Raw genomic sequence first — 23,224 nt, forward strand, 5'->3', positions numbered from 1 at the left:
ATCGAAGTGATTTTGTACAAGATGCAAATTGTTTTCAAGTTCATTGGTCCACTGCTCTATTTTGTTGTTATTACACTTCGAGTTTTATTCTCAGGCAAGTGCTTGAAATAACAGTCCAGAAAACAATGGAAAATAACACTTGTGGCAGGCCTGCCACTGTACAGTGACTTGACTTCTAGTGTAGCAGTTCACGTCATTACTGATGTAATTACACACCTCTAGCAACGTGCTCAAATCTCAAAGTTGTCCCTACTTTTTAGCAAATGATTATACTTCCAAAGGTCCCTTCCAGCATAAACTAATAAGTAATTCACAATGCAAGTCAGAGTGCTTTTAAAAGTGTATCTATTTCAAGTTTTTGTATCAAAAAGGTATTTTCAGTTCTCAGAATCACATGCCACATCTCCTTTTGTAAATCTGACAACCTCACCCCTTTCAATCAGCATACAAATGTTCCATTTATTCAAACATAGGCACAAGCATACAGGGACTTTTTAATGGGACCAGAATTTTATGTTTTTTATGTAAAAAAGAGGTACTTTCTTGAAAATGTGGTCTCATTCCCCCTTACTTTTTAGGTTCCAAGCAGAAGAGACCTTCATATTAATGCCCTGTAAATCATACAAGTAACAAAAAAGTATTCACTTTTTGCATTGTTATCTAAATACGAACTTGAATCTGCAAAAATGGGGAACCTTCGTGTGGATGTTCCAGTCTTACCTATTAATCTCTAATTGAAAAGGAAAACTGAAGGAAAAAATACTGAAGTGCTGTACATCATTAATATACATCATCAACAGATGTCTAACCTACCTTTTTTTGAAACCAGAAGTACTAAAAATGTACTGTGTAGAAACTATGTAATCCTGGCTTTTAGACAGTAAAAGCATCATTCTCTTAACTCTCAGGAAGCCAACTATTCTATAATTATATAATTAAGACCATTTTTTAAATGTCTGTTTTGGAAAAAAAAAAACCCTAACACTGATCTGTGTGAGTGGGTTGATTTGGTTACTGATTAGTAACCAAATATTAGGCCATACAAAGATGGCATCTCCTCCTAAAATTCATTCTTTTCTTTGTTATCTGCTGACTAGTTTTGTCTGTAAAATTCCTAGCTGTTAATTTTCTCTCAGGGAAAATAATTAACACAAATATTGTTTGTAAAAACAATGAGAAAACATGACAGAACAATAAATGGTCATACAGAAGTTTTTAATGTTTGATTAATCATCACAGTAACCAGAATTTTTACTGTAATGATATGCAGCTCTACCACACTAGTATAAATAAAAACATTAAGATCAATATTAAATACAGCTCTAGGCAACATCACAGATTAACAAAGAATGCATTCTTCATGAACCAGTAACTGAATGGTTTTTTAAAAAAAAAAAAAAAAAAACAACAAAAAACAAACAAATGCTGACACTTTCCCCCTCCCATCCACCACTTTTTTTCAAATTAGTAACTGGAGTAAGGCGCTGGAAGTTTTAAGTCAGAAAATTTTTGTTGCACAGCACAGGCACACATACTTCATTATCAGAACCTCTAACGTATGTTTACCAGAAGACATTTTAAATGTCAACAGGGAAAGCTTAGCAGGTAAGGAGAGCAAACGGAGATGCACAACTTATATGCAGCACTCAGGACCTGTACTGAAACTGTAAAACACAGCAGGCGTGTGAACTGTATTTTAATTCAGACAGTACAGTCTGTAGAATTAGGTGCAAATTGATACAGTACACACAGCAGTGTTTTATAAGAACATCAGAAATGGCAGAGGTTTCTGGCAGAGGTTTCAAACTGATTTAAAGCAATTTTTATACGTGTAGTGCATTTCTATTCTTCCACTGTAGATAAAAATTAGGTAACAGAAATCAACATCACAGACAACTTTCAGAGCTGCCTTCTATAAATGGGCCAGATCCTGCTCTTTGCCAAGTTTCTTCTGTAAACTTTCTTCGGGCTTATGCAGTGTAATGGAACACATTTTGGACGATTAGCACTGACTTCATGTGGAAGAATACAGCTAGTTGCTGCAACACTCCCATTGTAACACATCCCAATTCCCTGTTTCAGTTCCAAACCCGTTTTTAATACAAGGGCTGATCACCATGACCCACTGGCACCTTTCACTTTCTACTGGTTCCAGTTGCTGCAAGAGATGAGCTGAGGAGATGGAGATGGCAGTTCTATACTCGGAAAAATCAGTAAAAATTCAGCAGAGCACTTAAGCACAGGCATTATTGTGGAGGTTGCCAAACGTACCAGAATTTCGTTTCAGTATGTTATTGTACTTCAGATAAAATCATACTGAGTACTTTGTGAATAAAGATGTTTGAGGTAACTGTGATGAACACCTTAGAGATACCTAGGATTATTATTTTAGACTTTTACCATTTATATTTTTGCAGTCTTGTGGGCATAATTGTTAAAAGAAGGAAATTTTATCTAACCCCATATTATAAAGCATGATTTTTGTCAGCCAGATTTCTTAATTTTTTTCCCTCCCAACTTTAGGCTTATAGCATATTGCTTTTTTTCCTCTGCATGTGTTTGTGGTGGTGGTGGTTTGATAAAATGAGTATGAAACAAATTAATCTAGTAACTGGAAAGAAAAAAGTAAAGGGATCTGGCAGTTCCCCTGTTAGTGTGTGTTGCTCCTGAATTTTAAGGTCCTGCCAAAGTTTCAAGTACCGGCTTCAATTCTGCCCTGCTGCTCATCTTCTGTGGCTATGTATCATTTACACCTCTATATACTTGGGGGGGGAAAAAAAAAAAAAAAAGGGTCAAAAGCAATCTAGTAATTATAGTTGCTTTCTTCCTATTATTTTTAAAACCCTGCAGTCTTTTTAAATAAAGTTTTAATATTACTGTTCCAGTTATCTGCTAGTAAAGGAAAAAGGAAATCTGAAGGTAACGGCAGTGAAAGTTACATTTGAAAATGATCTTATATGCATGTTGAATCATAAAGAAACCATTTTGTTTAAACCCTTCATCTAGTTGTAAACATTTGCTAATCCTCCATTACTTGCAGAGGATTATGAATTATTCTATAAAATCACATTACAAAGGTAATTAGTTATGTGAGATGTTAACTGATTCATAAGATTTTTTACTCCATACAAATATAAATAAAGAATGGTAAAACTTCAAGAAAAATAATATACATTTAGTGCAAGTTATGAGTTACATTTCTTCCTACCATGTCAGCAGTGGAACATCTTTTGCGGAGATGACCGTTCTCAAATTTTACAGGGGGGGAAAAAGATCTCCAGTGTTGTAGCATGCAATTTTTACCAGATACACGTATACAGAATTGTTCCAGCTCTTAACTAGTAGAATAGCAGTATTTTTTGTTATACTGCACAACATTGGTATATATCATAGTGTTTTCAATAATACAAAAATTGCATAAGACCAAGTCACATTATTGATATTTTCTGCAGCAAAAACAGTCTTTTTCTTCGAAACACTAGTTTCATCTGGTTTTAATTTTTCTCATATCACGACAGCACATGGGTTGAAAGAAGTCTCGCATGGTTCTTGCAAGGTATTACCTGTTCAATCTGGTTTAGTCGCAGTGGATCTGTACTGCCCCAAGCATTTCACGATGTACAAACTTACACGTTTAATGGCACAAGAAAAACCTCCCTTCTTGTGATCAAACCTCAGTAACTCACAGTACATCTCAATATGAGAAACAACTGCTTCAAAAGGGCCCACCAATTTTAAAGAGGCTTTGTTACGGCTCAGGAGAGAGAGAAATAAAGCTCTTCTGGAATGTAGAAAGGTGACATGTAATAATTATATGTTTCATGAGTTAACACAACAGTTTTCAATGGTAAAAAGGGCAAGACCTTTCAGTCTCTGTAAGATGGCTCAATTCAGATTGATCCCTCCAGAAACAGGGACTAATAACACACCTCTCCAATGCTGAAGTACCAGGCTGGGGCTGGAGAATTGCGCCACCTCGCATGGCTCACCCACTGCACTATCATGGCAGACCTGACGTCTCGGGACGCATCCAGTGCAGGACAGCAGCTCTCCCTTCCCACGCGCCCATCAGCCTTCCTCCTCGCCACATATTTCCCCAGACCAACTCCTGATTTCCAGCAGCACTGTTATGCAAAAACCCAGCTCTCGTCTCTGATTTTAGAAGTATCCCCCAGACTAAAGTGTTGTGCTATTCAACAAATGAACCTCCTCTTCCGTTTCCTCTCTCTCCTCAGCTATGGGTTTCAGTTGAACATTATTGAGGCGGGGTCTTGGTTTGCCGTCTGGGCCATATGACGGAGGATATCTTTTTTTGTTATAATGCCAAGGAGGCGCCTGAAAAGGATAAATGGAAGATGAATATTAATCCAAGCAGGAAAATAATAAAGCAGAACAAATCTGTAGCCAAGTCCTTTTTGTTGACAGGAATAGAGCAAAAGTAAACAGCCTGATTTTCTCATTTAAACAAAAACATTCTATTAATCAAAATATTGAGGAACCACCGGTTTGTTAAAAGACAGCAATGCTGAGACACCATATCAGATGGTCTCTGACAGCTGTAGTCCATTTTCGTGAAATACAAGTAATACAAGTAGAGCCCATAACAATTTTTATTTAACTTTTTGTTTCTACAAAAATGAAATTTTGATTAGCGTATGCCAACAAAAAAGTAACAAAGAGGGACAAAGAAAAAAGAGGTATGAAAAATAAGTGATATTGATCCCATTTCATAAGGGAGCCATGTTCCAACCTAGCCATCAGAACCACTTGATGGCCCAAAATCCTAATAGCAAATCACACTGCCCTTCCCTCCATTTTTAAATCGTCAGGATCCTTCCAGTCTGATGCACTGGCTCAGGCTGAATGTATTCATAGGAGCACACTGTACTGGCCATGAAACTTTTGTAAAATAAACAACAGTTAACTAGTTTTTGGAGTTCACAGCTTTAGAAAATAAATTGTGAATAATAAAAGAAAATTTTCATTTTCCAATTTAGATACTGTGCCCTTATGACCGGGTCTTCATGGCTTCTATTATAACTCTGTGTAATATCAAAAAGGGTAAGACTGTCCAAAAGGATAATATCACAGGAGAAGCAAAGAGCAGAATGAATGAGCTGCTGCCCTTGTTATTCTGGTTAGTACATTTTGTTTTGTCTTATTAAAGGACGCATGAAATACTTGTGAAATATGAGCATAAAATGAGAACATAATTAGCATGTTTTGCACATAAGCAGCTAAACTTGGTGGGTAGGTTTAGTAGAGATGTAACTAGCAACCCATGTCCAAATTAAGACAAAATCTACTTTCTATCTAAGGTTAGTTCACAACATCATGGTTAAAACAGTATCTAGATTCTGAAGTCAATAGTCAACACAGGAGCATGCCACTTAGTGGCTTAGGATATCACTGAACATTTTATAAAGGAGTACATTAATTGCTGTAGGTAACAGCAGCAGAATCACAGGACTTTACATAAAATCACAGGGCTTTTCTAAAAGTAAGAGTACTTCAAAAAAATCATGTTGATAAAGGGGGATTACAGGGAAGATCTAATGCTGCGATACATTAAAAACATGCTTGGCTTTGCTTCTCAAAAGACGTGATACTTACTTTGCTATTTAACAGCTATTTAAAGCTGTCAAGATCAGAAAAAGAAATTGGCATAAAAGAAAATCTTAATTTGCATTAGGAGAGGAAAAAGTATTCCTAGCTGCGTGCTTTCCCACCTGGGGAAACCAGCAGATCAACTAGATGGATCCATGTGATCTCAAGAACAAAAATATCAGAAAGTCTATTGTTTACTTTCCTTTAATGTTTAATGTTGTGACTAACACTATGTCCATATTAACAGCTTAATTTCTACAAAAGGATTTTGCACATATTGTTTTATGGTTTAATACAAATTTTTAGCATAAGATGATTTCATTGTTCAGCCAATGTCATAAAAGCCCTGAACAGTTCACAAGTTTCATGCTTCCTGACTTCTAATGTGTCTAATTATGAGATCTGATATATCTAATCACCAAGGGTTCGACGTGCTGCTTTAGTTGCTCGAGATGCTCTAATATGTTCTTCTTTGTGATGATCCCCAAGACAATCCTGAAACAGATCATGTTATGCTAATAACTGTGTGTGAAATCAAATAAAAAAAAGTTCTAATCATAATGAAAAAGGATTAGATTAGAGCAAAACTAAAAAAAAAAAAAAAAAAAAATGGTTGCAGGAAAGCTAATGAGATAATTAAATGAAAAATGATTTCAAAGTCAGTACCCTTCCCCAGACATTGCCTTTTTTCTTTTTCTCCCAAAATGCTGAACACAATTGGATCTTCAGCCACCCCAGAGCAGTATGTTTCTCATATCAAGTACACATCAGGGAAGCATACTTCATCCCTTCTCCCCAAATTCATGTCTCTTCAGGTTTTAGAGGCACTGAAACTAGAATCTACTTTATTTCCTTTGTTCAATAGTTATTTCTCCTCACACATACAGATCATTATTCACATTTTAACAAGCCACAGTAGATTAACAAAGTAATAACTGTGTAAAGTCATAGCAATAGAGGTTTGAAGCTGCACTACAGAGCAGGGTTATCTGGTGTTCCTAGAAACAGACAAATTCAGACAAATTTCTCATTCATGACAGTAGAAATCAAGAGCAACTCCCTGAAATGGATATTTTGGTGCAAATTAGCAAGAGTGAGGCTCAGTCTTTATATATCTCTCTGTTTGTCATCAGAACCAATTTCTGCACAGTTCCTAATCCCAATCTGGATTGGAACCAATAAATTGATGTGTGTCTTTATGTGGGTATATTAAACTTGCAGGAAATTTGCCAAAATATAGATTAGTCCTTGATGTCCACATGACTATATGCCATGGCTAAATACCACTAGTACTAGTATTTACTATCTGATCTTCTTGTAATGGACAGTGTGCTCATGGAATATCACAAGTTTTTAAATTGAAGTAGGGCAACAAATATGAATGTCTGAAGACAGTGACTTATTAAAGCCATCCATACTTGCTGCTACTTTATAATAAAATAGTTAAAAATTTATAGTACGGTTTGACATAGCTTTGCACAATTAAGCTTTCTTTAGAGTCAATTTTAACATCAATGTCAATGTTTGAACACTCAACCACAAGAGAAACTAAGAGAAAAAAAAAATCACAGTAAATATTCTTCACTGAAGTTTTATCAATTCAAATTTCTCTCCCCAAAACAAGAATAATTGCATGCCTGCACTGACTTCTAAGTGTCAGGTCATGATGTCCTTCCCACATCAGAGAAAGGTTTTTTAAGTCATTTATGCTTCTGAATACATCTACTCGCCATTCAATACAGGGATGCATTGAAGAAAAAAAAGCAGGAGAACATTTAAAATAAATTTGTTTTAAAATACATCTGAAAAAATAAACTTGGAAACCAATGCAATATTTAAATATTTGTCACTTATAGCAGCAGTCCTTTTGCCCACAGCAAAACAAAGTAAGTCCCACATAATGTGGATTAGCAGACAATGTTTCACTCCCCAGGTGCCTTAAAAGACATGCTAAAGAGAAAGCAAGATACCATGGTCGGAGCTGCAATGTTGTGTGTCAAGTGTTTAATGCAAGAGATACAGGAAAGCAGAATGTTAAAGGAACAGCTACACAGAAAAAGATAATGTAAAAAAAGGAGTAGTTTAGGTAAGAGGCAATTATAATGAACATTTATGTTTCCGTGCCTAGGGCTGATTTATTTAGTGGGTAATTACATGACAACTCCCTATAGTCTCATTTACAAGCATTCTAAATCTTAAAATTACTTTCTTGAAATATTTTGAAGTGTAGAAACTAAGGTTGCAGATTGAAGTTCCAGAACTAGTAGCAGTTATTTAGTTGTTAGTATTCCAAAAACAACAGCTTGCTCGTAATCACCATCACTAAACTCCAGAAGAGGAGGTAATTGACTGGGTCATTTTCTCCCTTACTTTTTATGAACCTACCTATTTGTAGATGTTCAATAGCTGATACATTGCCCATTGTCACAACATACATAAGAACGAGGAAATACAGGCCTTACACTGCACCACACGACTAAATTTCTGTGAGACAAGTTGTGTCTCCTCCACATGCAAGTTGTACACACAAAACTTGCTGAATGAGAGCTAATTTTTCAAAGAACATCTTAAAATGACTGAAATCACCTGCCTGCTCGCTTGGAATACATGGGGGGAGTAAGAATTTAAGAGAGGTGCCACAGCACAGCGCCTTCTTAACGAACAGTTAGGGTCCTCAGTTGCAGTACCAAACGTATGGGTTCAAATACCATGATCCTGGAATATATCCTGGTTCAAATACTCTGATCCTGGAATTGAAAATTACTGTATCTAACAAAATGAACAGCACTGCTGCCAGTTTACTCACCCATTGTGTGTTACAAGGCACTGCCTCAGACCCAGCTTCCGGAAAATATCCACTACTATTTCCATTGGTGTGTGGTCTGTCACGGTGAAAGGGCTCATATCAAGGATGCTTCTAAGCTTCAAAGGCCGAGGGCTTTCTGCTGGAAGCGATGGGGTATGCTGGGCAAAACAGACCCTGGAACTGCCAACAATCCCTTCCTGCTTCTTTCTAGCACTTTCTTTAAGAAAAAGAGGGGAGGAGGGGAAACAGCAGAGGAGGAAGAATTTACATTCTTGGAGTAAGATAATTTAGTGCAAACAGACAGATCAATCAACACTACCAGACTCTGATGTTATTCTCTAGATGCTGATATACTGATATATGCTATTTTGATGTGTTTCCATAGCCACTGTTTTATCCCTAAGAAGTGTTTGTGCAGAAACCACAAAAGCCATCTACCATACAGCTTTAGCCATTCTTCGGCTACTACCTTTCTCACTCCAATAAATAACTTCTATTTACTATAAAGAGGTGGAAAGACTTAAAAACTAACACACAGGAAGCACATAGATGGCTGCCAAAAAAACTGTCAAGGGGAAAGCCAATCTCAATTGACAGCTCCCCTGTCATGATTCCAATGGCTGTAATTATTGTTCCTTTGAAACCAAAGACCTCATTTCTGATAACTATGAAAATGCTGTCTTCTTGTTTATAATGAATTTATTTAGCTTTGCGTGAACTGGATCCTCTTCCTTTTCATGTCTTCATCACCTTGGTGACATCAGCATCCCTCCCTGTACCCTGAGCTATTTCACACAAGGACTCTCTTAAGGCAGCCAAAATCCAAGACTAAGCAACTTGCACTGTGCAATCTCAGCAGCTGAAATGAGTCTTGCCTGTGAAAGTGTATTATTACAAGAATATTCTGCCATTCCCCCATTTACTCTTAAGTAAATGCAAACTTAAAACAGTATGATGCCTATAATAATTTCCAAGTTTTGGACATTCCTATACATCCTACGTAGTGTAATACCATAGTATACACAGTATTAAGACCACAGGCAGAAGTTTTACTGAAGTAAACAGTGTTGTGTTCACAAAACATTTTTTTTAAACTTTCAGGAGACTTTTGTGTCTCTTTCTCAAGTGTCTTTGTTAAAGGGATACTTGTCAATGTACAGTCTTATGAATTATGACCAAAAAAAAGTAGTTTAAGACGCAACTTCCCTCATTGATTTCATGCACCAAACGTTACAGTTTTGTAACATTTTCTTACATAATAATTACTTTTTCCTTTGGTTATGATAGGATCCTCAAAATCCACAGAATCTTTCTTGCCAGTGCACAAAGCATTGTGACAAATATCACACAAGTTCTAATACTCACCCAGAGAAAGAGGGCCCAAACAAGGCTTGCGTGCTCATGTGCCCAGGGCCAAATTTCCCATTACACAAACAAATTGAAAAACAGAAAGCTAAAATAATTAATATTTCATTTATCTCTCTGTAATACAATCTTAGTTGTTCTAACAACAGTAAATAACATACTGTCAGAGACAAGTATGATATACATTTAAATTTAAAAATGACTTGGACAGTAATTCTCACAGAATCCTGCTGTTCTAAAATGAGAATTACTCAATTTTGAAGAAGAATGCTAAGGTAGCATCACTTGAGGAAAACAGATACTAGCAAAAGCCTCAAAACAAACAAAAATACTGGACTAGATGACGTTTTGGCCTACTTCAGTATGACAACACTTGTTTTTATGATGGAGACAAAGAGATTAACATTTTCTCAATTTCAGAGCCTGCTATTGAAGATAATCATATACTTCAATAAAGGAACAGACAGCCTGTGCAAGGTACCTGAACCTGAAATAAGGCTAGAAACACACAGAGTAAATTCTGTTTTAAGCTATAAAATCATGCAAATTGGTATATATAATCATGCGATACTGGAAGATAATTACCTATTGCAATAGTTAAGTCTCTTCTTAGAGCAAAGCCCACTAGTCTCTGCGATTCTTTTGACATAATAACAGGAAAACCATTATAGCTGGTTTCATTGATCAAGTTTTCTATGTCTTCGACTGTCATATTATCCTGCGTCAGAACTGCTAAAGGTGGATCGCTTCTTCGAGGTCTCATAACATCAGCAGCCAGTGTTGTGTGAGTAAATTCTTCCTTTGCATCCAAGAAAGGATATCCATTCAGTCGGATGTGTGCCTCATAGATGCCTTCCCTACCAAAGGCATCTCCTACCCACTTACTGGTCATGACTGCAGCCATTAGGGGCACAATATATTCCAGCCCTCCTGTTAGCTCAAAGACAATAACTACCAGGGACACAGTCATCCTTGTCACACCACCTGCAAGAAAAATGGTAGCCAGTAACATTCTGGTGTCAGGCAACAATGAATTTAGAATTTCCTGCCTTCCTGTTGAGAACTACAACATAACTTTGCCATTAAAGGTCATCTGACAAACATCATTCTGTATAATACAAACAGAAGTAGACAGGAAAAATGAACACAAAACTTTTAGAAGTAAAAGTGTGATTTAGGGAAAATTCCTAGAAGGTCAGAGAATAAAGGGATTTGAAAAATATGTGCAGTTCTTTCATGTAAACTAAGAATAAAACTGTGTATTTCTCCATACCACACCTAGGTTAAAAATACTGAGAAATGCAAGGAAACCCAGTAAGGTTAAGAATTTGGAAGAATGGAACTAATGCAGGGAAGTCACAGGTAGCAATTCAACAGCTATGTTGTCCAAAGGATTAGGAATTTAATGCTGTTGCTGAACCATAAAAGCTAAAGAGAATTCTGAGCTGATGAAATCTCCTTCTTGGACAATGGAAGAAGACAGGGATTATATTTATTCATTATTATATTTATTATATTTATTCATTATTATATTTATTATATTTATTATATTTATTATATTTATATATAATTATATTTATTATTATATTATATTAATTCAGTAAAATAATACAATCTTTCCTTCAATGCATTCGAAAGTGATTCAAGTTGATCTATGAAAAGACAAAACAACCTCTCCAAAAACTAAATTTGTACCACTACTTTATTGGTTGCTCAAAGGCACTTTTCCTTAAAGAAAAGGTCTACTTTTTTGCAGAATCTGTACTAATAGCTTTTAAGTTTAATTTCTAAGGCAATGAAGTTACAAGCTAGGATAAGACAAGACCTTCAATAAACCTCTCCTAGTTTAGGTACCCAACTTAAGCCTCCTTCCATGAAGCTGATTTTCAACAGCTGATTTACAAACGTAAATCAGACTTGTTAAAAATATCTCAAGATGGACTCTTCAAATCATCAGACACTTCTGAAAGTTTTGTTTGGATTATGAAGTTCAAGAACATTTTTTGCAATTCATGTAGACGCAGCAGCTGATCACATCACCTCCTTGTAATAATTTCAACAGCACTTGACTCTGCAAATCCTCTACTTCATACACTTCAAGAAACTGATTTTTCTGACTGATGTAGTAATGACACCTCTTGATACCAAAAAGAGAAAGCAAACACTACTATTTAAATTCTTCTATTTCTCATCAATTTAAATTTCACGTTATTCCTCAGATCACAAGGATCTGACGGTCTCATGTAGAGATGTGAATGTATTATTCTGAAGAGAGAGAAGTCCATAGAAGAAGGTATTCCAAAACTGCACACTTTTATATCTCTCTTCATTTTTAATCGTTATTTTGGCAACATACAAGAAATAAGATACTTATTTGCTCTGTTATATTTTAGTTACCTAAGCACGCAGCAGCGCCAACCATGGCATAAAGACCAGGTGTAATACAGTCAGCTCCAACTTCACACCACTCCTTGAAAATGAACCAGTCATGATGGTAGTAAGCCAGCTGCTCCACTGCAATTCCTACAATCCTTCCTGCTATTGCTCCAATTGCCATACTAGGTATGAACAACCCAGATGGAACCTGCACCAAAACCAGAAGAACTGTTGTCACGCTGATGGGAACATACCTGATGCATACTTTTAGAAGTAATTTCTTTTTTTTGCCAAATGAGATGCAAATGCTCAAATTGTCATGTTAAAAACATATAAATTGACATTGCAAGGTTAATAAAACTTAACACAATGCTGTTGATAGCTCTGATCAACCTGGTTAGCTGAATCCATTTTATGAGCACATTTGTTTATTTAAGAGCAAATCTATCACCAATACAGGACTACAAACTAGACTCTTAGTGCCAACAGCACAATTTTTGCCATATGTGTGTCCAAACTGAGCTGTGCTACTAGTACTGAAAAGTCTTCCTTAGTATTTCCCATCTCTCTTATTACTTTATGTTCCTCTGAGTCAACATTCACTTATTAAACAAGCTTTGCACATAGGACTGCCTTCCCAAACTGCTTCCTAACACTGCTGTAAATTAGATGGCCAACTAAATAGGTAATTTTAGAAGCTTTGCTTACTATATTGCAGTTTCCCATACAAAGTTGTGTATATAGAATGCTAAATACACTAAGAGAGAAAAAGGCAGGACAGCTCCCATTGCAAAAAGTAGATAATACATTACTGTAAAAAAAAGTTCCTACTGTAATTTTAGTTATTTAAACTGTTGTTCTGTTATTAACTAAAACCTGAAAAGGCCACAGAGCCTTGTCATACCAATATGGCTCAGTAAAATATTATTGCAAGTCTTGCTTTTATCAGCAGCTTCATAAAGAGTGAGGGTTCATCTGAGAAACTGCTGTTGTGTATCTTTTCTCCTCCTTAGGAAGCTGATCTTCTTTCCAAAAAACATACTGGTGTCTAAATGTCTCATTAAACCAGAAATGCCCACTGCTTCTCCTCACAGCAGTTGTTAGTAACAAAATATTTTCTATTGTGACTGAGGTACAGATCTGACTACAAATAAGTAGTAGAATTTTTACTTTTTGTCTAAATGCACCTAAGCCTATCTTGTCAAAATAACTTCATTAAAAAATTGCACTCCTGGTGTAGCAGGACACATAATTTAATTTTTTTCCACTGTACAGCTGTGAAATTTCAGTATTGTGCAATTCCAAACTACAGATTTTGCCATGAACCCAATAGGTGGTGCAGAACTGTATTTCAGAATCTATTTGTATCATCATCTTCATTATTATTATTATTATTGCCAATATTTATGGTTGCAAAGATGATGTCTAACAGTCAAACCAAGGACAAACAAACATAGCAAACTTTTGTGTTTGAAAGCCAGCTGCAGAGGTTTGGGGGAAAAAGTTTAATAATCCTTCATTCCCATCCCAAATTACCTAATATTTCAGTGTTGATAGAGGTAACTATTAAATGCTATCATTTTAGTGTAATATCCGAATTGTATATTTATACTACTACTGTTATTTCCCACAATTAATCATGCGTCTAAACCCCTTTCTAACTGTTAAAATCCAATTTTTTTCTTGAGTGAAATTCTTTCTTGGTGAACAGTTCAATAGCACCCTGAAAAAATAACATTTCAGATATAAAAGTAATGGAATACATCTTTCAGACTGCCTCAGATTCTAGTCTGCTACAGCAGTATGCCACAGAAATTCAGTCTCCACAGGGAATATTCAAATTGTTTCTGGTCCTTTGTTAACATAACTTTTTTATGCATCTAGCTCCTTCTCTTCTTTCCATCACATGTGGATAATGGTTACAAGTCTAACTGTAATTATTTTACAGCTGCATTTGTTTGCATAAGCCTCTGAATCACAAGTCACAAAGTAGAGAGGAACCTTCACTGAGAAGGAGCAAGGAAAAAAGTTAGGTTCTACCTTGTCTCAGCTTTCTTTTCCAATGCATGCCAGCCTAACTCAAGTTATACTACAGAGGAAAAGATTTATTCTGTGGCACATGTATCATCTTTGAAACAAGCAAGGAATCAGGATATGGATACAACTTTCCACTTCTTTGGTAGTGCAGTTGCATACCAGTCAGGTTCTGAGGCAAAGCTCTAATCCCACCCCAACTGTTGATGATCAGCATTTAGACACAGTAACAACTCGACTGATAATAAGCAGTTCAGTATACCTACAAAAGCCTGAAAGAAAAAAAAACCAAATCCCAAACAAACAACTGCCAGATCAGCTTCCTGGTGATCCTTGTCCATGGCAGTAAAAGCAGCAGGAATCACCATGCCCCACAGGCAGCAGCTAAGTAGTTTTGCTTACCTCACAGGAAAACAGTTCCTGTGGGGGAGACTTGTGTATTTGAACATGGCTACAGCTCCAGGAACACACCTGGAGAGCCCAGAGGATCCTTAAGAATGATTTAAATGACAAAGTAATCTTTTTTTTTTCTTTTTTCTAAATTTTGAATTTTCTCCTCCTTTCATGGAAATAAAGCTTAAAATGCAAATAAATATAACATTAAAGTGACGTTCCCTTCTCCAGATCTCCCGATACTGGCTGACATTCTAACCAGCCATACGCTTTAAAGCTTCAGAGAACTGTATGTAGCACAGTCCCACCACTGACAGCAGCATGACTCCTTGCCTATTGGCAAAGTGATAAATCTATTCTTACAGCTGCACAAAAATATTTCCACCAAATTGCAGATGCTGAAATTATGAGAAAATTAACCAAAACCAAATGAAGTGTAAGCTCTACCCTTCTGTAATGTAGTCAATTCTAATACACAAAGTGTGATCCTGTGGTGACAATCCCATGAGAAAGAGCCAGATGCACATGAACACATGAATGGTAAGAAATGTTATAATGCTTAGAAGGGCAGAGCCCTAGATATAAGTAAAATACAGTAAGTGAATAAACAGATTGGAGTGGTCATGTTACAGAATAATGTCTGAAATTTTGACCTATGGAAGACTAGCATTTAAAATATACACAACAGATTTCTCTTACCCATCAATCAATGTATGGAAAATTACTTCAAATAACAGACTGCAACATCTTCTAAAATATCAACACGTGAGAAACACAACACGATATTGTTCCATCAGTTACAGAATGACAGAATGGCTGAGGTTGGACATGACCGCTCCAGATTGTCTAGTGCAACACCTCTGCTCAAGCAGGGTCAACTACAGCAGGTTGCCCAGGATTGCATCCAGACAGGTTTTGAGTATCTCCAAGGATGAAGACTCCGCAAGTTCTCTGGACAACCTATTCCAGTGTTCAACCACCCTCACGGTAAAGAAGTATTTTCTTATGCATGCAGTTAACATGGAACAGCAATGTAGACTGAAAAGTTAAAGCCTGTTTAAGCACAAATCCTGCTTAGTGAACATTCTACAATACGTTTGTGTTAAGACACGTCTGATAATGATGTAGTTGCAAAAAACTATGAAGAGAGCTTGACAAGACAGAAAATGATGAAGGCATGACTGTTATATGTCATTCAGAAAACAGCCACAGGTTGGAGAGAAGCTGAAGAGAGCTCCAAAACAGATTTACAAAATGACCAGGAAAGACAAAAATTATGCTGCTTTGTAATGCAGAAGAAATTCCCATTACAGTCACACGAACAAAGCCCACTTTCTAGTCATGACATGTAATACTGAAAATTTCAGGAAAGAAATCATCATTGGCTCCCTTGGACAGGCTGCAGTAATTACACTTATGTGATAAATGCGGAGAGGGGATTAAAAAAAAAACCTACGAGTTGTTCAAGAGGTACAGTCTTTTCTTCCATGTAACAGGACTAGGGAACCTGAGTGGTTATGTTTGAACTCAGCTGAACTCAGCTCATGGAAATTTTAGAATCATCCTTATTGCTGAATCAGGCCCATACAAACAGCCATCCACCCACCCACACAGTTACTGTTCCCTATTAAATTTAGCATGCGTTTCTATTCAGCTGAACAAAGGGCTAGTTTGAATTTAATTAAACTTAATATTGCTTTCTACAAGAATTGCTTACTAATCAACAGTAAAAAGACCTTTTTTTAAAAGAACTACACATGAAAAGAATTCTATAAACAAAACTGCTAGCTTTGAGAGATGGAAAATGAAATGACGGAAGAATGAAATAATCACTGCAGATGATGCAGCCACTGCATTCACACTTACCTTGATACCAAAGGTGAAGACTGTCATGATTATTTTAAATATGAGCGCTAAACACAACTGCCATATAGCTGAATAGACTCCAGTGCCTGCTGGACGGTCAGGAATATCATCTACTATTTTGCTTGCGTTCATATCATTTCTGTAGTCACAGAGGGAGGAGGATTCTAATGGCCCACAGTCTGTGAAGAGCTCTTTAATAAGCTCACTGGTGTTTAGCCTTGTATATGGATTAGGAAATGCAATGACAGCTGTTATTGCTGCAACAATAATAACCTCCAGGACAGGATACTTCCCAAATTTCGTAGATTTGCGTCGACGACACCATGCGATGTTTGCTCGGATGAAAAACGCTCCCCAGAGCCCACCAAATACTCCCAGAAGAATAAAAGGAAGCAGTTCAAAAAGGTACCAAGGAGTGTGATATTCCACATAAAAAAGAACTAGGCGGCTATTACCAAAAGGATTGATGGACCTTAAAACGAATGCAGCTACTAAAGCAGCAAAAAATGATCTCCATAAAGTTTTCAGTGGGAAATAGTAACTGACCTGCAAAAAGCAATACATGAGAATTATTAGTGATTCAATTAAAAATACTGGAAAGACTGTTTTATGCATGCGCTCCAATACTGCTGCTCACATGGTATATGCTAAAAAAAGTACTCTTACATTATCAGTATTATTCCTATCACTTGGAGCACTGGCATGCTAGCACATACCACATTTTTATAAAGCTCTACAACAATTTCTACTTATATCAGTTTTAAAGACAATACTAAAGCAGTATTGAAACCACTGCTGTTTTAAGACTGTTAGGAAATAATGCATAGTAATTTCTGTTTAAAAGCTTCTCTGTTTATAAGCATCTCTTTCTAGCATTCTTAAGAACCAGACTGTGTACTAGCTGCTCTCTCAAATTTCCTGCTAATACTGTTTCGTCTCCATTCAACCTACAATGAAAGGTTTCTGGCAGATGTGTTATTTTTATGAAGTATGATTAAAACATTAAAAAAAAAAATCCTTAAAACAGAGCATGCAATTTCATACTTAAGCCCCACATAGCCTGATTTGAATTTCAAGAGAGTTTTCTTCTGAGCTTTTTTGGAATTTTTTTTGACATTCCTCAAAATCCCCTAATGATATAGCAAAATTATACATGAAAAAATATTTTGCTTCCTTTATTCAATTCAGAGTTTTTTAGGTTTTTAGGGTTTTTAAAAATGCTCATGATCTAAATAACATTCTTGCGTACTTTGAAAACAACTAATGAAAACTAATATGAAACATTTCTTGGAGAAGAGAGTTTGGTTGCCTTGGGGGTCAGTTTTATAGCATATTTGCCTTTTTAATAATTAACATATTCAATTGTGTTTAGTCTCTGAAACTTTAAGAAAAGTAATGTTTAAAAACTTGTTTCATAAAACTGTCAAAGAGGTTTCTAAAGCCTCTTTCAAAATGAAAAAAAGAGCCTGGTTTTTCTTTTTTTAGAACACACTCCTAGAGTGAAAAACTGCTGTATCTCTATCTGTATGTAAACGGTAATTATTAACTGACTCAGCCCTTCTCCAGAAAAATGTAACTCAGAATAAAACAAAGCTGACATTCATCCAAAGAAAATAAAAAATATCTTTAGGAGTTTTCCGGTAACGGGACTCTTGACTTGAAATGCGAGTCCAAAAATAATTTCCTTCTTAGGAAACACTGCATATCTCAAAGGAATCTGAGATCATTCATGATAAAAGAGATTTTTTTTACTATCTATCCTTCAGTGCCATCTCTTGACATACCTCCTCCAGACTGAAAAGGACTCCACCAATTGGGGCACCAAAGGCTACAGATACTCCTGCTGCTGACGCAGCTGACAACACCTGGAAAAGAACAACGGTGAGGGGTTTTTTTGCAGTCTGTGATATGCTTTAAACATGAAGAACAGAATCTCATTACAGATATCAGTTTTTTCTATGTTTATATCAAGGACACACAGACTTGCTAACAGAAAAGCATCAAGTAAGTATATCAGAATGCTCATAAGATGTGGCCAGTGGCCACAGCAGCCAGCGACCAGGTACTAGCCATGACAAAGCCAAGGACGCTGCTCAAAGCCTCCCCAGCGAAGCACCCAAAGGAGTCTATGCTTCAGTATGAAACTGCTGATATCTCATTTTCAAGAAATTGCAGTAAGCTTTCTCTGTGCTAGACATGTGTGGCAGAGAAGTCCACCAATCATAAATATTATTCAAGGGACAACAATTGATGACAGACTACATAGCTATTATATCAGTCCTGGAGATCTGCACTCAGTAGTCTTCAAGCAAAAACTTGCAAAAAGATCTGAGGTTAACTGACATTAAGGGAGAGATTAAGAGGAACTGAAGCAGCAGCTGGTCCTACAGCATCATGGATGAATTATGTTCAATATATGAGGATGGTTAAAGTGTGTGCTAATTATAACAATATTGGACAAATTCCTTGCAAGAACACTGATCCCCACGTAGTAGCCCTTACACACTGGTGGAAGAATACACATAGAAACTCAAAGAATCATTACATTATTCTGAGATAAGCAGCTAAACCACAGGTAAGTTAAATTATTGAAGAATACATAGCTTTGAAATAGGAAGTGAACCCAAATTTCCCATGTTCTGCAGTCTCCTTCTAGAAGTTGAGCCTGAGAACTGAGGCAAAGCTGGGATGGCACCCTTTTTTATTTTACATTACAAACATTTTATTGAATTAGTAAGAATGTTAAATCTTGCTACTCTCTATGACTATACTTGCTTTCTTTAGCATGGCGCTCTCTATTGGGTTTATGTGACAAGGTTTTGGTAGCAGGGGGGCTGCAGGGTTAGCTTCTGTGAGAAGACATCAGAGGCTACGCCCACGTCCAATAGAGCCAGTTCTAGCTGGCTCCAAAATGGACCCACTGCTGCCCAAAGTTGAGCCCGTCAGTGATGCTGGTGGTGCCTCTGTGATAGGATACTTAAGAAAGGGTAAAAATCACTGCACAGCAGCTGAGAGAGACAGGAGTGAGAAAAATGTGAGACAAACAGCCCTGCAGACACCAAGGTCAGTGAAGAAGGAGGGGGAGGAGGTGCTCCAGGCGCTGGCGCAGAGATTGCCCTGCAGCCTGTGGAGAAGACTATGGTGAGGCAGGCTGTGCCCTTGCAGCCCATGGAGGACCATGGCAGAGCAGATCTCCACCCTGCAGCCTGTGGAGGACCCCAGGCTAGGGCAGGTGGATGTGCCCTGAAGGAAGCTGCAGCCTGTGGAGAGCTTATGCCAGAGCAGGCTCCTGGCAGGAGCCATGGCCTTTGGAGAGGAGCCCACGCAGGAGCAGGTTTTCTGGCAGGAATTGTGGCCTGTAGGGGATCCAGGCTGGAGCAGTCCATTCCTGAAGGACTGCACCCTGTGGAAAGGACCCATGCTGAAAGAGTTCATGAAAGACTGTCTCCCGTGGGTAGGACCCCACGCTGGAGCAGGTGAAGAGCATGAGGAGGAAGGAGCGGCAGAGACAAAGCATTACAAACTGACCCCCATTCGCCATCCCCTTGTGCCACTCTGGGATAGAAGAGTCAGGACTGAAGTTGAGCCTGGGAAGAAGGGAGAGCTGGGGCAAGGTGTTTTTAGGTTTGTTTTTATTTCTCACTATCCTACTCTCTTATCAATTGGCAATAAAGTAATCTTCCTCAAGTCTAGTCTGTTTTACCTGTGATGGTAATTGGTGAGTGATCTCCCTGTCCTTATCTTGACCTATGAGCTTTTCATCTTTCTTTCTCCTGCTGTCTTGCTAAGGAGGCGGGGTGAGAGAGCGGCCTGGTGGACACCAAGGCTAACCCACCACACTCTCACTAACAACAACAAACTGAAATAGGCAGAAACACTGTTGTCACCAACCCTTTTCCAGGAATACTTTGTTCACAGGTTCAAAAGTCCTCTGCTGTCTTCACAACTGAACATACTCATAAATTACCAAAATGTAGAGCCAAGAACAGAAATGGTCTCTGCGGTGGAAGAAACGCAAACTTACTCTGACATGGAAACAATTTACCTTGGAGAATGCTAGGGGTAATACATTGCTCTTAACACAATAAATAACATTGATAATCCAAGCCTAAACACTGTCCAAGAGAACAAATATCATCTTTTAAACAAATCGGTGTAAATGCATGGATATTCAATACATTCTAGAAATGCTTTTGCAAGAATTTACCTCTCTTTTTTTAGCTTCATTTGTGCTGTACTTTGGAAAGAGGTAGGAAAAAATATTCCCACAGCAGCAGGCAACATGTACCAAGGGACCCTCTTTTCCTAAACTCAAACCTGATGCGACAGCCAAGACTAAAGTAATTGTTTTTATCATCAAAGTCCACTTCCCCAAGTAACCTCTGATGATGAAGCCACTCAAAATAGTTTTTATCTGGAAGAAAGAAAAAATAATATATGTTATTGTACTCTCCTTTCTTCAGAAAATAATTACTTTTATCATTCTAGCTGCATAACTTCAGAAATAGCCTTTTCAAATGACTAACTTTATCACACTTTAAAACATGTATTGTTCAGATTGCTACACTGAGTCCATCTGATTACCAGAGGCTTTCCATGTGCAACTTACTCTTAAACACTGGACAATAACATACAACAACATTATCAATTACATTTAGTAGAAAATAATCTGCAGTAGCTTCTAAGACTGCATTCATTGGTTTATGATGTAAATTATCAAGTGAAAGTCAGAAAACTCCCAAGGGAAAAATAAACCTGCAAAAACTATACTCAAGGTCATCTATTGTAGCAATATCACATTTGCACCAATTTTACCCCTCTCTGTTTTCTCCTTATGTTTTACCATCTCTACATAAAAATTTAACAGTAGATTCCTTGACATAAAGATGAACAAGATCAGCCATTTTCCACTAGAAAAGATGTGCCACTTGCCTAGGCTATTACTTTGCCTATCAGTGTCATATTATTAGCCTGGAAAATATGCCCATATATAGGAAATAATATAGTCATCATAGGAAAGGACAACACGTCTATAAATAGGATACACACAAAACACTGGGCAGCTGTGCCTAGAAAGTAAAGGTTAGCTAAATTTGGAAACCAATTTAGGAAGAAAACTATTCTGGAATAACGGCACAGTACTACTCCAGGCTTATTCAGAGGCAGGATTTGTCCTTCAACTTCTACAGTACACATACATAAAGAAATATTTAAAGAATGACTGGAGAAGTGAGACTGACCAGACTTTGACTTTGGGTTTTTCCTTCTGATTCTGTGTATAGTAGCAGACAGCAATTGTAAAAAGAATGAGTTTTTGAGGATATTACACATTTTACTTTGTGACTGTCTGATCTACAAAGGTGTAGCAAGGCTGTGCAGGGAGAAAATTAGAAGGGCCAAAGCTGAGCTAGAGCTCAATCTGGCTGCTGCTGCAAAAGACAACAAAAAACACTTCTTCAAATACATTAGCAGCAAAAGGAGAGCTAAGGAGGATCTCCAGCCTCTAGTAGACAGGGGAAGGAACACAGTGACCAAGGATGAGGAAAAGGCTGAGGTACTTAATGCCTTCTTTGCCTCAGTCTTTAGTAGCAGGGCCAATTGTTCTCTGGGTACCCAGCCCCCAGAGTCAGAAGATAGGGATGGGGACCAGACTGGAGCCCCCATAATCCAGGGGGAAATGGTTAGTGGAAATGGAACTGCTGCACCACTTAGACACTCACAAGTCTATGGGGCCTGATGAGATCCACCCGAGAGTACTGAAGGAACTGGCAGATGTGCTCACCATCATTTACCAGCAGTCCTGGCTAACTGGGGAGGTCCCTGCTGACTGGAGATTAGCAAATGTGACGCTCATCTTCAAGAAGGGCCAGAAGGAGGACCCGGGGAACTACAGGCCTGTCAGCCTGACCTCGGTACCGGGGAAGCTGATGGGGCAGATCATCCTGAGTGCTATCACACGGCATGTAGAGAATAACCAAGGGATCAAGCCCAGCCAGCATGGGTTTAGGAAAGGCAGGTCCTGCTTGACCAACCTGATCTCCTTCTACGACAAGGTGACCTGCCTAGTAGATAAGGGGAAGGCTGTGGATGTTGTCTATCTAGACTTCAGTAAAGCCTTTGACACAGTTTCCCACAGCATTCTCCTGGAGAAACTGGCTGCTCATGGCTTGGACGGGTGTACTCTTTGCTGGGTAAAGAACTGGCCGGATGGCCGGGCCCAAAGAGTGGTAGTGAATGGAGTTTACTCCAGTTGGCGGCCGGTCACAAGCGGTGTTCCCCAGGGCTCTGTATTGGGGCCAGTTCTGTTTAATATCTTTATCAATGATCTGGACGAAGGGATCGAGTGCACCCTCAGTAAGTTTGCAGATGACACCAAGTTGTGTGGGAGTGTTGATCTGCTTGAGGGTAGGAAGGCTCTGCAGAGGGACCTGGACAGGCTGGATCGATGGGCCGAGGTCAATTGTATGAGGTTTAACAAGGCCAAGTGCAAGGTCCTGCACTTGGGCCACAACAACCCCATGCAACGCTACAGGCTCGGGGAAGAGTGGCTGGAAAGCTGCCTGGCAGAAAAGGACCTGGGGGTGTTGGTTGACAGCTGCCTGAATATGAGCCAGCAGTGTGCCCAGGTGGCCAAGAAAGCCAATGGCATCCTGGCTTGTATCAAAAATAGTGTGGCCAGCAGGACTAGGGAAGTTATCGTGCCCCTGTACTCGGCACTGGTGAGGCCACACCTCGAATACTGTGTTCAGTTTTGGGCCCCCCACTACAAGAGAGACA

At 38.1% G+C, this 23,224-nt stretch overlaps 1 protein-coding gene across 5 annotated transcripts in view; it reads right to left on the reverse strand.

Annotated features, from left to right (window-relative positions):
* Window positions 1-1,397: 1,397 nt before the first annotated feature.
* CLCN3 (chloride voltage-gated channel 3) overlaps window positions 1,398-23,224 on the reverse strand; it is an 83,105-nt gene continuing 61,278 nt past the window's right edge. For 3 of the 5 annotated variants that reach the window (XM_075500318.1, XM_075500317.1, XM_075500319.1), the window contains 8 exons: window positions 20,655-20,861; window positions 18,232-18,312; window positions 16,448-16,993; window positions 12,176-12,362; window positions 10,364-10,762; window positions 8,414-8,630; window positions 6,027-6,102; window positions 1,398-4,335 (listed from right to left, as the gene is read on the reverse strand). In XM_075500318.1, coding sequence (XP_075356433.1) covers window positions 4,177-4,335; window positions 6,027-6,102; window positions 8,414-8,630; window positions 10,364-10,762; window positions 12,176-12,362; window positions 16,448-16,993; window positions 18,232-18,312; window positions 20,655-20,861 — 1,872 coding nt within the window. In that variant the 3' untranslated portion in view covers window positions 1,398-4,176. The remainder of the gene's footprint in view (window positions 4,336-6,026; window positions 6,103-8,413; window positions 8,631-10,363; window positions 10,763-12,175; window positions 12,363-16,447; window positions 16,994-18,231; window positions 18,313-20,654; window positions 20,862-23,224) is intronic. The other 2 variants (XM_075500320.1, XM_075500321.1) reach the window with 1 other exon arrangement.

Source organism: Mycteria americana, chromosome 4, assembly GCF_035582795.1.
Source record: "Mycteria americana isolate JAX WOST 10 ecotype Jacksonville Zoo and Gardens chromosome 4, USCA_MyAme_1.0, whole genome shotgun sequence".
Classification (NCBI taxonomy): Eukaryota; Metazoa; Chordata; class Aves; order Ciconiiformes; family Ciconiidae; genus Mycteria; species Mycteria americana.